The sequence below is a fragment of the Nomia melanderi genome, chromosome 1 (genome assembly GCF_051020985.1).
Source record: "Nomia melanderi isolate GNS246 chromosome 1, iyNomMela1, whole genome shotgun sequence".
Taxonomy (NCBI): Eukaryota; Metazoa; Arthropoda; class Insecta; order Hymenoptera; family Halictidae; genus Nomia; species Nomia melanderi.
The window spans coordinates 14,523,719-14,535,707 of record NC_134999.1 but is presented as its reverse complement, the minus strand read 5'-3'; the positions used below and the strand labels follow the sequence as shown (position 1 = coordinate 14,535,707).

At 35.1% G+C, this 11,989-nt stretch overlaps 1 protein-coding gene across 4 annotated transcripts in view; it reads left to right on the top strand.

Annotated features, from left to right (window-relative positions):
* Positions 1-70: 70 nt before the first annotated feature.
* The window catches only part of Amph (amphiphysin), a 67,856-nt gene continuing 55,937 nt past the window's right edge, over positions 71-11,989 (top strand). For 3 of the 4 annotated variants that reach the window (XM_031978248.2, XM_076369581.1, XM_031978247.2), the window contains exon 1: positions 82-320. In XM_031978248.2, coding sequence (XP_031834108.1) covers positions 252-320 — 69 coding nt within the window. In that variant the 5' untranslated portion in view covers positions 82-251. Of the gene's footprint in view, positions 321-11,989 lie in introns of all 4 variants that reach the window. The other variant, XM_076369601.1, reaches the window with a different exon arrangement.

Genomic DNA, 11,989 nt, shown 5'->3' with positions numbered 1-11,989 from the left:
GCAATACTGTTAACGCTATAACTTACGTAAGCGTGGATAGTGCTGCCGCCTCGCGTTAACTGTTACAAACTCGCCAAGCCATCCTGAGAATGCGAGTTAGCGTTCAGTCTTTAGCGTTTCTTCGCGCTTCCACCCGTGTGTCTTTGCCGTGGTTCAGTGCGGAGAAAAATCGGCCGGGGTTTCAGTTGAATTAAGTGTTTTTTTCGCAGATAAGTTTCAGTGTTGTCGCTTTCTCCATCGACCCAACGAAAATGGCTGAAAGTAAGGGTGCGTTGATCGCGAAAACCGTGCAAAAACACGCAGGCAGAGCGAAGGAGAAGGTAAGCAGCAAGCATGTACATAGTACGCTCGTAACAGGTTTCCTCGAGGAGCGTGCCAGTGAATTCTATGTTTCGTACGTGGTTGCATTTTTACAATTTACCACCGTACACCAAATACATTTCTTTCTGACATTATAATATACAAATTTCTACGTAAACCTTCCCTCCAAACTTTGATCGTCTTCGTAGGCTAGGTTCGTTTGTGCTCTTTGACCGTTCTGTTTATCCGAGTGTTCGCATTTGACGTTCCGTACGTTTAAGACGTCTTTTCACTGACTTCCCGAACGTGCCGGTACCAAACGCATTCTAGTTGTATTCGCGTAAAAAACGGCTTATATAATCGGTAAATATGTACCAGTTGTGTAGCAGAGTTTCATTTTAAATGACAATTATGCAACTCTTGGGCTTGATTCAGCGTAACGATGCATATATTGCAGGTGCGCCGTCCACGCCAGAAACAAATAATGCACTACCTAAATACAATAGTTTCTGAACCGGGTGGATTGTCACGTGACTCTGGACTTTTTTCCTGCGTTGCGCCGAGTCTCTTCCGATTTCCTTGAAATAAATCGAACAATGGTTCTTTTATTCAAATCTTTTACAATTCTCGATATTATCATTGTGAAAAGATAAAATCGCTGGTATTTTACAATATTTTTTAAATCGATAAACAAATTTCCAGGATAATCATGTTAATTGTAACGTCTTATTATAAGCGTACCCGAGTATTTCCGAAAGGATATTTGAATATCGAATATTAAATCGAATGTTACATAACGCGCGCAGGTCGTAATTGAATTTTATTGATTCTATTTTTCAATGTATATTGAATCACTTTGCGCGTACCCGCGGTGACTCGAATGGGAATTGTAGTCCTTCGGATTCGTGTGTATTATGTAACCGGTATCGTATACTGACTATTCCGCTGTTATGCTTCAGTTTCCAAGAGGGAAAAGAAGGACGTACATGTATATGTACACATACATTATTAACTACGTTCCATTGAGAAACTGTGATATATTACGATCTGACTGTTGCATGTATTTTCATTTTTATTTACCCGATGTCACGTTTACAGTTCGGGTACCAGTGCAGCACATGTATCATTGTATAATGAGAATGTTTTCAAAAATGTTCATTAACATGTTGAACGCCATGGGGGTCACCGGTGACCCGCAAATCGAATTACTATAATTCACTCAATCAAACGATGATTTTCATTTAATACTATTTATATTAATATTCATATTAATATTTATATTATATATTATATTATTAATATTTATATTGTATACTATATTATTAATATTTATATTATATACTATATTATATTATTAACACGTTGAACGCCGCACGATTTCATAGAACAAAATACACAAAATAGGAAAAATACAATATTAAATCATTTGATTAAATCGCGTAATTATTATTGCGCGCTGAGCTTGCTCAATATCACCGCGTTCGGAAGCATTGTTTATAATACAGAAATGTTGTCAAATAATCGTCGTTTAATTGAAATGAACTGTAGTAATTCGATTTGGTTGAGGGTCACCGGTGACCCCCATGGCATTCAACGTGTTAATATTTATATTATATATTATATTATTAACATTTATGTTATATACTATATTATTAATGTTTATATTAAAAGTATTTTTCTCTATGAAATCCTGCGGCTTTCAATGTATTAAGCGGAATGCTTACCGTAGTATGGTGTAATGTCAACCCACACGATGACAAGCTGATGTATACAAATACAGAAACCTGCGATTATATCGCGAAACAATGTACAAATCGTACGTTTTCACTTGTGAAATATTTTAATTTTAAATTTCGCGCACCGGTTTTCCTTATTACTAATTCCTTTTACATCGTCTAGACGGATGTTTGCCTCGATTCACGAAGAACGTAGTCCTTCCTCTTTTCTTTTCATTGATACATTTACTACTAGGTAATCAACAAATTTACTGGTTAGTTTATTTACATATTACGTAGCCCAGATTTTGTCACAGTGATTTAACCCTTTGCACTCGAAAGGTGACTTCCACCACTTGGTTTGATACAGCAAAACTATGAAGTTGAATGTTTAGTACTTTGAATTAAACTTTGCATTGTTATGTGAAATATTTAAATAAAATAGCTTTGTTGTCAACGTGTTAGTCTAACATTTTTGTACGTTAGGGAACAGCTGCAGGCTAGTAGTAAACATATTAACGCATTGGCGGTTGCTGGCGTAAATCTACGTCACTTTGAAGTACACAGTTGATTACCGATGACGTAGTTTCGCGTAATTTGCGATGACTAAATTTTATTTGAATTTTAAGCAAGAAACGCAGTTTTTTTTAATCGTTTGTTTTGACTTGTTCTGGCGATGAAAAGTCGTACCCAAAATCAACTTACATGTTATCTAGACTGTTACGTCATTTTTGTTCAGTGTATTACTGATACTAATAATGTTTCCTTCTTTTTATTCACACGTTGACTGCCACCAGAATTTCTAGTGTTTTGAATAGCAATACTTATTCTTTAATAACAAAGGCAAATGATATTGAAAATAATTATTAACACTAGAACTACCGTACCAGTCGAAGTGACTGGTTTCGATTGTTTTGTTTCGCAATTATTGGTATCTTAAAAGCATTGAATATCTGAAACGATCTTGAAAACAAATAGCTTCACTTGAATACTGTAATGGATGTTTGAAGAAACCAAAAATAATTTGTTACAATTTTTATAGAGATTATATATCAATCGTTTTAAATCCGCGGTATTTCTAGTGTTAATGATTTAGTATTACAGTAGTCATATTACGCGATTATCTAGCTACTTATGTTACTAAATATTTTTATTTACAATCAAGTTTTTTATTGTAATTGTTCTTCAGCAATTTGGCCAAATATCGTCAAAACATAGACGGCTGTAGCCGTCGTTCGTGGCAATACGTTAAAGCAATATTTTTTATTTTTATTCTCATTTCAATAACGTTCTAATCGTCCCGTAGCGTTCGAGGATAGACACTTGAAAAATTTCGCGCAGCATCCGCCTAAGAATCTAAATCGTCGGCTGCTAAAGTGCTGATGAAATGTAACACTTCAACGCGATGACTACTGAATCAGCGCGCGACAAATTCTCATCCAGCCTAAACAAGTTCCTCTCTGAAACTGAAAAGTCATATTTTTGATTTTTCATGATTGAAATTTAATTGAAAACATAATTTATAATTTGAATTCCATATAGAATAATTTCATTGGAAACTCATAAAAATTTGATTCGAAATATTTAGCTTGCAATTTAAATTCATTATTTGAAATTATCAAACATTAATTATCTTTCACAATTTTTGCAAGAAAATATTTTTAAGTAACACATGGTCAAGAATATTATACGTTGCAAAGTACCGAAAACGTAAAGAAACAATATCAATATATATAAAAATGACCAAAAACTTGAATACAACTTAATGTTTTATTTGAAAAGTCAATACGATTAAAGAATTGCCATTTTTCCGTAAAAAATAGTTATTCACTTTTCTCCTAGATGTTATGTTTGTATATATACACCGTATATACGTCGCAGAATTCGAAGATTTGCATAGAATCACAAAACAGGCTTTACCGGTCCTATAAAGTTTGACCTCTTTGCATCTCATAGATCCAACGAAATTCGGCATGCCCGATGCGTCGTCAGGATATAATTAATTATTGAAATTATTCAGAAAATCGTGTCACTCGAGTCAAAGTGACACGGCAGTCAAGGTGTTAATCCGAATTGTTTATCCGTTGCTTTCAATGGCACGGAAAAAGCAATTGCCCGGTAATAGGTAACGTGTTCGCGAATGAGGACATTCGTCTTATTGCCCGTGACTGAAGTTCCATGCAACTAGTATTGAGATAATATGTGTACCACAGTTGCCGTGTCGAAATGGATCCGATTGTTCACTATTATCCGGGTATCAATTCGACAGGCCAGTCTCTGGAAGATAGATTGCGTCCCAGTAAAATTAAGATGTTTATACAATAAGAACAGAATTCTATAAAACATACAATACGCCCCAATAAAATTAGATTTGATGTACTGTAACAAATACATTAACTATCTTTTTTTATTTGCAGAAACAAGATATTTATAAAATGGGAGCAGAGTTCTATAAAACATACAGTACGTCCCAGTAAAATTAGATTTTATGTACTGTAACAAATAAATGAACTATTTTTTCTTATTTGTAAAAATAAGATATTCATAAAATAAGAACAGAATTCTATAAAACATACAATACGTTCCAGTAAAATTAGATTTGATGTACTATGACAAATAAATTAACTGCCTTTTCTTATTTGCAAAAATAAGATATTTATAAAATAGGAGCAGAATTCTATAAAACATACAATACGTCCCAGTAAAATTAGATTTGATGTACTATGACAAATAAATTAACTGCCTTTTCTTATTTGCAAAAATAAGATATTTATAAAATAGGAGCAGAATTCTATAAAACATACAATACGTCCCAGTAAAATTAGATTTGATGTACTATGACAAATAAATTAACTGCCTTTTCTTATTTGTAAAAATAAGATATTCATAATGTAAGAACAGAATTGTATAATACAATAAAATAGACGTAGTACATTTCCCTAAAAATCGCTGTTACAGAAATGTTCTATCGGAGAAATAACTTTCCAATGAGTCACTTTCGTCGCTATTAGCTCGTATTACACGCGACGTGTTGGGCAACAAATATTTAATTTTGCATGTTATGTACGTGTTTCGTATTACACGTTACGTATCACGTTTGTAATTTTCTTTTCACGTGAGCTTATGTAGTAAATAAATACATGTCTATATATTCAGAACACATGTATTATGAAAGTAAACGTAACACCGCCGCCGCGTTCTTGTCACTTACATTTTTATGTATTTTCCTTTGAACTTACCATTCCGTTACTTTTTTTACGGTCCTCAGGGTTTCGTGGAAACTTGGTCAATCTTTGTTTTTCATGCACTTTCTAAAACTGTTCTTTTGTTGCTTGATGGAACTGTTGACTGTTTCTCCTGGTCTCTTGCATTTTTCCTCATTTTCAGAATTCTCCTCGCTTTCGCCGCAGTTCCTTTGAGTATCTTGCTTCTGTTTTCAATTCCAGAATTTCTGTTCTCTCAGTTTCGTCTGATGATTCGCCTCGTGACGTGCTTCTGTTTTTACTCGCTTTTCGGTTTTTATTATGCACCGCATCTGAGATACCACACGTAATGTCCTACGACTATTTTTAGAGATTATCAAAAGATTTAATACATTATTGAATTCAGGATCTAATACTAACCCCTTCCCATAGAATTTTCCTTGCGTCTAAACCGAATTAGTTTTACTATGAATGACTCTCAAGAAACACGAAGAAATGTTTCACTTATTGTAAGTACATATGAACTTTCAAGCTAAAATACTGAAACAACAAAACAATCTTTCGCTACTACGGAATAGTTAAATTGATTTCTTGAAATTCCTCTATAGAAATTTCAAGAGTGTATCTGTGGAGACTTTAACTGATTTATAATTCAATTTGCGTGTTGCTAAATCTCTTTAATAATTACTCAGAGAAACGTCTGTTATTTTTGTAATAATTGCAAAGGAAAGACGTAAGTAGTTTTAGTGTTAAATTAATCTGGAAATCTTCGTCAAGAGTCTCACTCATTATTAGGGCAAGGGGTTAGGATAAGGATAACTACATCCTTTACATTTTACAAATTTCAATAGCTCAGAAAGCCTTTATATCTATCATTGATATCACTATCAAATACACGTGATCCTTAGTTGCTGCAACCAAAGCAATAGAATCTAAGATAAGGGTAGTCACTTCAGTTTTCTACCAAATCATCACCATAGGACACCTACTTACAGAACCTACATACTTCCTATTCATACCCTATTATCTTTAAAACTAGAACTACCAAGCACTTAAACTGACTTTCCAAAGTTTCTTTACAAAACTTATAGCTGTATTTATTAAGATTTCAATTGGATTTAATTTCAGTGTATTACTAAATCAGCTTCTTTAACGATTTCTCAGATTAGCATTTGTATCTTCTCAGTAATTGTATAAAAAGAAATCAGGAATGGGTTATTCTGATCCATCTGGTAGTTCTTGGTACAAACTACTTGAAATGGAAAAAATATAATATTAAATCATTTGATTGAATTGCATTGTTATTATTGCAGGTTCATCTAGCTGAATGTCACCACATTAGTTAGCATTATTTATAATATAGAAATGTTTTCAAATAATTATGGTTTAATTGAGCGAACTATAGTAATTCGATTTGGTTGGGGGTCATCGGTGACCCCCACGGCATTCAATGTGTCAGTTCCAGCTCACCTTGGGGGTTGCTTCATCCCTTAAGTCAGCTAAGCGATCTCAGCTGATAAAAGATTATTTTTAGCTGCCCTATGTGCCTGCGAAACTTCATCCAAATGGAAGATAGACGATTGAGTAACGTTTCCCGCCAGTTAATATGACTCGTAAGAGTCTCGCGTTCAGACACGGCGAACAGAGAAGCGAGCCGAACGTAAAGGAAGAAAAACGTAAAACGGAGAATCGCCGAGGCTGGCTTAGGTCCAGGGTAGCCGGTTAACTTGGTACGAACACGGGAATGGCGCACTTTAAATACAGAAACCGTTTTCCTTTTTTCCTATTTTCTTTTTGTTCCTCCGACCGAGTTCTTCCTGTTTCATTTTTCCGCCGCGCTGTTACCGTCTTCTTGCTGCTTGTAAATTCGGACGCGACGCTGCTGACAGCGTTCCCTTCTTGCGTCATTTACCGGGACACCGCAACGTCTCGCTCAACGATTGGCGATCGTTTGTTTCGCTTTTAGCAAAAGCTCAGTATGTTCTAGAATCGTGTGAGTTAGTTTCGTTCAGTGTACTTCCCATTAACCCCCTTCAAGAAAGCCGAAATATCTATGCGGGCTTCGTAAATACCTGGTGGGCCGATATTTCGACAGAAATTGAATCGCACGACATTTTCTTTTTTTAGTATCTTCGATGTACTACAATTTGTCCAGAATGGACGTTTGGTACATTCAACGCGGAAAATAAATTTCTTTCGGGCAGAACAGATTAGATGTATTTTACAATAAAATAGAACAGTGTGAACTCGCCTTGAATTCTTTCATGGTCAATTTCATTCGTCTGTGTATATGATGAACTTTTTACTATGATTGCCATTGCGTTTGATGTAATTATTATGAGTAATTATAAAAGTACGAAAGTAGTACTCAGAAGTTCGGTACTTATTGTAATATTCCCAGTTCGTATAAGTTCGCTGTCGTTCATTTCTGGTAGTTTTAGAGTATTGTTACTTCTATCGTATTACTTTGACCGTTCTTCGTTCCAAGAAGCACTAATTTTTGTTTATCGTTTCCTCCCTTTATTCATAGCGGCAACCTAATCACCTGACCCAGGCCTTCAGCAGTTTTATTCATGGGATCATGGGATTTTCCCATTTGAAATTGTTTCATTGACCGTGAGGGCCATAATACTAGCCTTGTTTGGTAGTTAGCGAGTCTGTATGCAAATGTAGACATTTTTATAGCGTTTTGTGAGAAGCAAATTGTCTAAAAATTTATCACTTCTGACGAGAATCCATCAACCTTGACCGATCACAGCATTCACCGACGACACTGACCGACATATACGTTCCTGGAATCGAGTTTCCTTTAATTATATAAATCTTTAATTCTAGGATGACCGATGGTCGCTTCAACCCCTAATAGAATTTTTATCGTATAGATTTCAAGGAGTTTCACATGAAATTTTGATATTTATGTTACTGTTATATACCAGGTGACTCGTAGCACTCGTTAATCTTTAATCAGTTAACTGTGTTTGTCGAGTATACACGTCATTGTAAAGCTTGACATGATACTAATTCTTTCAGCGATGAATTCTTTATTTTTTCTCATAAACATGTAATTCTTCTTTATTTCGCTTTGATCTTTCATTAAAATATACTCTACGCGCGTTCGTCCTGCGTTCGACGAGAACACGCTCCATTTTTTGATTTTATTGCGCGCAGAACGAGAGGTTTTTCCAACTAAATTCCACAGTTGGTAAGAGATTATTCATTTGCTTTCATTTTTCGAAAGCTAAGTATTCCTACAGTAATAGTAATTCTACAGTAGTCATCGAAATAACTACTTCTAGTCATTTATTATTGCAATTACCACCTTTATAATTTCTTCGCTGGGCGAATATTTTTTCTCACTATTTCAATTCAACTTTTATATGTATCGATAGTACTCGAGCAAATACTAGGCGATACAAATTTTTACTTTATTCCAGTCTATAGTTGAATAATCTATGAAAATGTGAATTTACTTAATCCTCAGTCAAATTATGATGCAACATAACGAACTTAGATTTGATACTTAACATACTGAAGCTATTAACCCTCTGCAATCGAAAGGTGATTCACTCACCATTTGATTTCATACGGTAAAACTATAAAATTTGATATTTAATATTATACTTTGCATAATGCATAAATTTGAGAAATATTGAAATAAAATAGCTTCGAGTTAGTTCCACAAAATATCGTTTTCACTCATCAGAAAATGTTCAAATATTTCTAGTGAAGAACTTCCGAGTGCAAAGGGTTAAATTAAAGGACATACTGGGCAGGGCGTGTGTTAAATCTTCAGGTTCCTTCTAAGGTTACATTATTCAATTCCGAATCTGATTACGTAGAATCCGGATTGATCGTTCGTACATAGTTACAAGGAATATTATCTTCGTCTTATACTTGACTTGTCCTATCTTCAAAATAAGTAAAATGTATACACTGAAGCAACAGCAGCAAAAACTCCATATTAACCCTTTGAACTCTGTAGGCTCCAATATTGCACTAGTTATAATATTAAATATTTTAATGAATCTTAAAGAAACTACCCTAAAATTATTCGATTTTCCACAGATCCGAATTTTATACTAACAAGGAAAATAAAAGATCGAAGAAACGTTATAGTATTTCTAATTTTCGCTAGGAATACTATAAAAATTAGTTGCAGTTGCTGATGGATTACAAAACAACCTGGAGTGCTAAGGGTTAAACGGAACGATGCAAGTGTTAAATGAAATGAGGGAAAAAGATGAAGAAAAACCAAGGACAGGTGCAATATAATAGGGTACAAGAATCTAGGTGTAACAACCTGTATAAGGACATTCTAAGTTATGGGTGGTCGTAATTCTCGGCCAAGAATGTTAGTGAAAATAGCGTGCAAGTTAATTGCGCGCGCGCGATATGGAAGTTTAGAGAGTTACAATGGTCACAACGGGTGAAAGATGGTAAAAGAACGCGTGACAGATTTGTAATTACCGCGAGGGGAGTATGAAGCATCGGCTGAAGAACTGTTGCGGAATGGACGGAGAAGATTGTGCTCCAGTAGAAGTGCCAGAAAAAAAAGGGAGAAAGGAAAAGTGGTTAAACGGTCGAGGGCTGCAGATACCGGGCTAAGGTAAAATAACGAGGAAAGATGAGCCTGAGAACTAGGCTGACGAGGGAAACGGATGTTTTCACTTTGGAAGCGTCTTCGCGTTTCCTTCGAACGATTATCTAATTAACACTAGATTTATGAATGCTTATTGTAGATTTCATTGTGTTCGTATAAATGGAAATTGGAGTTTAGAAACCAGAGAATTGGGATATGTATCAGCATAGTGGGATCAATCAAGATTAATTTGAACTTTTTCTAAATAGCGTTTAGAAAATTTCATGTCCGATAATTAGACCGGTTCTGTAAATCTAGTTAAAAACAGATTTCTGACGGACCGCTTAGGATTATCCGATTATTGTAACAAACGTAGGTTCAATCATTTGGCACTAAAAGGTGTGTCTTCGCTTTGAGAATGTTTTGATATCGACTTCGTAACCAAAATGGAAATTCCGATGAATTAGTTAGTGTAGTTATAAATTAGCAATCCGCGGATTTTTATGCGTTTGTAGTTTATATTTCTATATTCTGTAGAAAGTTTGAAATTGCACTGATTGCACAGTGCATAAAGATATGTAAAATATACAAAGTGCAGCATTGTTTAAAATTGTTTGCTGGGGAAAGTTTTCTATCTGTTCTAATTATATTTGAAGATTAAATTTGAAGATTTGCAATCTATGAATCAGAGGCACTATATAGATTTGATCGTTCAGCACGTAAACTTGTGAATGTGTGAATACAGATTTTAGAATGTTTCGAAGTGCGACACGTTCTGAAACAATTGGCCGGATGAGCCAGTGTGACTGGCCGAAACGTTCTGAATTTACACGAAAATATGCGGTCATAACTGGCATTCTGATTGAAATCTCTAGGAATAGATGCCACGCTGCCCTCACATAATTGTGCGTAATGAGAAGATGCAAAAATATTCATGCCAGCTGAACTGGCATTCCAAGTTGTCGGAAAGAACGTGCAATGCCAACACCGCTGGCATTCCGAGTACAAAGGGTTAATTAAATGTTCCGTTGGCCTGTATGTATATATATGTATTAGAACAAAGAGTTATTTGTAAATTCGAATTTAATTAAAATCCTTTATCCGAGTAATTTCGCTTGAATACAATGGTCGATGGTTCTGCAGTTTCCTCGACGGGATCGAAAATAGTGAAACTTTTACCTACTGTTTCAACTTCTAATCTTTCTTCAATCACTTCGGAATCCCCTCGCCTTTTATCCATTTGTGCCATCTGTTATAACTCAATGTTTCAATCTTATCCCATCTATGCTTCAATTGCATAATTTCCTACCTCCTCTCTATGTCCTTGCAGCCAGGCCCTTCTCTCTCTTCCTCCTTATCATCCATATCTTCACCTCTTCCCATTCATATCAATTAAGAATCATTTGTACTTGATCTCTTCGGGTAATGTTTCAGACACTTAATTTACTACACAATGATTCATTGAAAATCTTCATCTACTTATTTGTACTTATTAAAGATAAATACAATCGGCTTAACGTTCGATGTATTAAGCTTCAAGAAAAATTGATCGATCATTTCCTGCCGCACACAATTTCTTCGCAATCTTTCTCGAAAGGACAACACTTTCGCAAAGAAAGATCAGTCGCCATTTGAATTGATACATCAACATTATAAAGTTTAACACCAGAACTACCGTACCAGTCAAAATGTCTGCTTTCAGTCTTTCTGTTTCGTACTTATTGATATCTTCAAAGCATTGAATATTAGAAATGATTTTGAAGATAAATAGTTTCACTCGAATGCTATAACGAATATCTGAAGAAACCGAAAATAATCTATTACTACAATATTCATAGCGATTAGATTTCAATCGTATCAAATGCTCGGTAGTTCTAGTGTTAAAAAGATCATGAATATTTCATTATGAAACGATGAATACACCTACATAGCGAAACACTTTCGTGCAAAAGATTAATCTTCGTCCAGCTGCGTTATAATGCGATCTTAAATATATTACGACGGCCACGAAGTTTTGATGGTACAACGTAGAACAGCAGCGGTTCTTGAAGCTGGCACGAAAACAGAGCGACTAGGTAGTCCTAGCCGCTGAGTTAGGTACTCCGTGATAAATCAGTCTTCAGGTCAGGGATCGATGAAGGCGTGAACGGTAAGAGGCCACTGAGATACTCCAGCCAGAGATGTTCAATCTA